Source organism: Chrysochloris asiatica, unplaced genomic scaffold (assembly GCF_000296735.1).
Source record: "Chrysochloris asiatica unplaced genomic scaffold, ChrAsi1.0 scaffold00138, whole genome shotgun sequence".
In the NCBI taxonomy this organism is placed as follows: Eukaryota; Metazoa; Chordata; class Mammalia; order Afrosoricida; family Chrysochloridae; genus Chrysochloris; species Chrysochloris asiatica.
In genome coordinates, this window is record NW_006408656.1 from 5,056,675 (window position 1) to 5,060,912 (window position 4,238).

Consider the following 4,238-nt stretch of genomic DNA (forward strand, 5'->3'; position numbering starts at 1 on the left):
GCATAGGTCGCTATGGGTCAGTACCAAATCAATGGCACCTAACAACAATAACAACAACAACATCAGCTGTAGGTCAGCTGCATGCCCTTGGAGTTATTAAATAACTATCTATAGAGTCCCACCAGTACACTGGAAAAAATAGAAAGAGCAAAGAAATAAAGTAGCAAGGCCACTTTGTCAAAAATGATGTCATGGGGAGAGTGTAGGATCAGAACCATCTGAGATGCTCCTTAATAAAGCAGATTCTTTTGTCCTGCCCAAGACTTAGGAATTAAAACCTCTGCATATGGAATCCATGAATCTGGATTTTTAAGAGGTATGTCAAGTTGTTCTTATGCATACCAAAGTTTGAGAACCACTGTCACTTTAGCTACTATCCCAAACAACAAACTGCTAAAGTTTCTCTCTTAATTGTGTTTGTTTTCCTAACACTAACTATGACAACTTAGGTCATATTGGGGATTTCAATGACTTCAGTTGTAACATCTCTTCTCCTTTTAACAAAAAATGTGGTAAATATATGCAATAGAATAATAATACCACTTGGTGTTTTAAGACAGCCATGACAACTAACAATCCACTTCATTTCTTTACTACTATAGATACAGAAATTGCATTGAAGTAATACCAATACCAACAGGACCAGTAGAGTTTGAATAATGACACCACCACCCTATATTCATACAGCTTTCTATTTACAAAGTACTCTCATGGTGGCACTGTAGGATAAGAACTGGACTGCTAACCACAAGGCTGGTGGTTCGAGCCCACCATCCATTCCAACGAATAAAGATGAGGCTACTCCCATGAAGATGTACAGCCTCAGAAACCCTATGCTATTGTTATTAAGTGCTGTCAAGTCAGTTCCAACTCATAGCCACCCTATAATAGGATTTCCAAGGAGTGGCTGGTGAGGTTGAACTGCCATCCTTGTAGTTCAAACTGACCTATGTGCCAGTACCAACTCAATAGCACACAACAACTCATGTATGCCATCTAACTGGATTCTTGTAGCTCTGTAAGGAAAAAAGGGCATTATTGATGAAACCCCTTTCCTGTTTTTAGAAGTTGAAGTAGAGATAAGTTCAATGGCCTCAGAGGTAGAAGTAGGAGAATCAGGACTCAAACATGTCATCACTTCCTTACCTCCCTTAAGTTGTCAGGCCAAGGATATTTTGAGTCTTCCTTGTGTGCCAAACTATCACTGAAATCGTACCATATATTATATTGTGTTACTATAGAGTGTAGGGCTTGCACATGAGGCAGCCAAGATAGCTGGATTGTATTACTTAGTCTTTCATATCTTTGATTTGGGCTTGAGAATATAGGCATATTCCACCTACTAATGAAATGCCAAGTTTGAATGGACAAATAGGTAACACAAAGAATATCTGTATCAACCAATGGAAACCCTAGACAGAGTCACTATGGGTCAGAACCAACTCAACAGCATTTAACAGCAGCAACCACCACCACAACCTGAGCACAGAGAAAAGGGAAAGCAGAAATAGTGCTCATTTTCATCCAAATAATAATAGGTACATTCTTTTTAAGGGAGGAAAACAAAATGTCAGCCACTTACCCAGCATCCGAACTGTTTCCACAGAGTAAAGGTTCCAGCATGCCAGGAACTATGTAAAAATTGGCTAGAAAAGTTTGAATAAAGTAATTTAAGTGAATGAGGGAACAAGGTTATACTGCTCCTAACTAGTCCCAGCAGAAACAGTTATTGATTGTATTCACTCCTGGCTGCAGTGAAACCTGGTAAGAATTCTTTCTCAATAATGACTTTCCAGTAGATATTTAAGGTTTAAAAGTGCTACCATAAATCTCTTGATGTGGCGCTCTTTCCACAGACTCGTGTGCTTCAGTTGATACGCTGGGCTCTGGTTCTTGTATGAAAGGGAGTTTTCAGAGTTCTTCACTCCCTTATACAGCTTCAGCCTTCTAATCTTACAACGTTTATCAGAAATATTCTAGAAATCCTCACCAGCCACTCGTTACCACGTCTATTTCAAACTAGAAGGCAAGTTTCCTCTGCCTGTATGTGTCCCTGAAGTCCTCTTTGCGACTTTTTTTATGGCTATTTAACTACTGGCATTTCCATAGGAGTGACTTAGATTAATAACTTTTAAAACTGTTTTACAGAAGTACTGCTACACCAAATCTTCCTTTACTTAACGTTAAGAACCAGATGCTTTGCTTCCTCAGATTAAGTTAGTAAAGCTCCTCAGCTATAATAAAATAAAATGGTGCCTTTCAGATTACCTGGCCCCTAGATAAGATTAATGACTAAAGTTTGGTCGTAAAACAAATCTTGGTCACTAGGCATATTTTAGACTAAATATTCCATACAACCAGCCTAAGGAAAAAAGGTCCTAAATTGAATTTCAAGGTAAAAGCTTAGGGGTACGTGCACAAGAACAATGAAGTCTCCTTTTTGATGTCAAGGGAAGGAAATAAAAGAGAGAGAAGGATGATTCCTGAGAGTTGCGGGCTATAATCCTATCTCAAGGCAAAATAATTACTTTGCAGGGTTACTTCCTGTAGCACTGCATTCCTTTCTGGCCCAACTACTTTTCTAAGGGCAGTGGTAGTTTGGGGCCATGTAAACTAGGGGTAGATCTTTCTTTTTCTTCTTGTAAAGAAAGGGCTACCTACTTTTATTGTTGATATACTCTTCCCAATCAAAGCCTCTAGTGCCATTTTCAAGATAGCTTTCGTTGAAGTTTATGGGCCACACGACACACTTGTTCCGTAGGTTTCCCATGAATAGCTGCAGTCCGATCAAGGCAAAAACACTCAGGCAGAACACTGTCAGGATCATCACGTCTGACAGCTTCTTCACAGACTGAATGAGGGCACCCACAATTGTCTTCAGGCCTGAGGAGACAGAACCCCCAGAGTCAGAGTCACCTCAAACTCGTCCCCACCTCCCCCTGCCTCCCACTCAGCTACTGGCTTCTGCTCCTCCCCACAGCATCACCTGAAAGACATCACTTTACCTTTCCCCTCAGGAGGAGAGTAACAGTGGACCAACAATGGTATCAATTTTAAGTCAATCATTTTTTTAAAAAGCTATTTCTTCTTGGATATGTTTTCCTGTATATGTCCTCAAATCCTGTTAAGCTGCTCAAATGAGTCAAGTTGTGGCTTCATACAGGATGATCTGTCGGCTTGGCCTGCTGTCTTGCATTCCTTCCTCCTCCTTACTTAACACCTATTTATTTTTCAGGTCTTCTTTTCAATATAAATTCTTTCAGAAAGTCTTTCCTAACTTCACAACTACCCCCATAATTATTAATATCTTTGTAACAGCCTGTATTTTCCACTGTAGCATTTATCTTGGTTATAATGATTTTTTCCTATCTGTCTTGTTCACAGCTGTATCTGAAGCTCTTAGACTACAGCAGGTAATTAGCATATATTTTTTGAATAAACACATGGAAAAAAATCAGGCATCGAAGAAGATTCCAGGTTTGAAATGGATCTTTTGGGAAGCTGACAAGTCAATAACAAGTGAGAAAGTATAACAATATTTTCCCGAGAGCTCTGCAAATGCCAACATGCTGAAAAGACTCATGACTATCAATCTGGTATGTATGGTTTATCTTTCCATTTGAAAATACATCTTTTCTGTGTGCCCATAGGCTCTGACCTCTATAAATGGACCTTTTTATTTTTTCTTCCTGTCCTTTTAGATTTAAAAAAACCCCAACAAAACAAAACTTACAGCTCATTTGAACTTCAGCTTTAAATGCAAGCCACTGAGTCAAATGTGAAGTTGCTGAAAATTTTCTTATTTGCACAGGTAGAAATCAGTGATTGGATACATAACGAAATGTGGCTCTAAGTTCATGATGTTTGACAAAATCAAGTCCACAAGTGGCTCTCCTGGGCATGCTCAACCAGCACAGGCAGGATGCAGACACTGAGCCTTGACACACAGGCCTCAGGAAGGACTTCACCTGATCCATTCATGAAGGCAAGGATATGAGGCAAAAATGCAAGGGCAGTCCTAATCCTGGCCTTGAATGTATGACACTGGGGAGATCATTACTAAGTGTAATCAAGTTATTCCACTTACTATGTGACCTGAGCAAGACACTTAGCCTTCTGGAATCTCCGCTTTTGTCATCTTTAGAGTGGCGATAGGTATAGCTGAATATCATATGTTGTTGTTGTTGTTAAGTGCCGTCGAGTCGGTTCCGACCCATAGCGACCCTGTACAGGGTTTC

General features: G+C 39.8%; 1 protein-coding gene across 4 annotated transcripts in view; it reads right to left on the reverse strand.

Annotated features, from left to right (window-relative positions):
- The window catches only part of SCN8A (sodium channel, voltage gated, type VIII, alpha subunit), a 212,250-nt gene that overhangs the window by 148,560 nt on the left and 59,452 nt on the right, over positions 1–4,238 (reverse strand). For all 4 annotated transcript variants that reach the window (XM_006870028.1, XM_006870027.1, XM_006870026.1 and 1 more), the window contains exons 6-7: positions 2,662–2,883; positions 1,583–1,646 (exon numbers count right to left, since the gene is read on the reverse strand). In XM_006870028.1, coding sequence (XP_006870090.1) covers positions 1,583–1,646; positions 2,662–2,883 — 286 coding nt within the window. The remainder of the gene's footprint in view (positions 1–1,582; positions 1,647–2,661; positions 2,884–4,238) is intronic.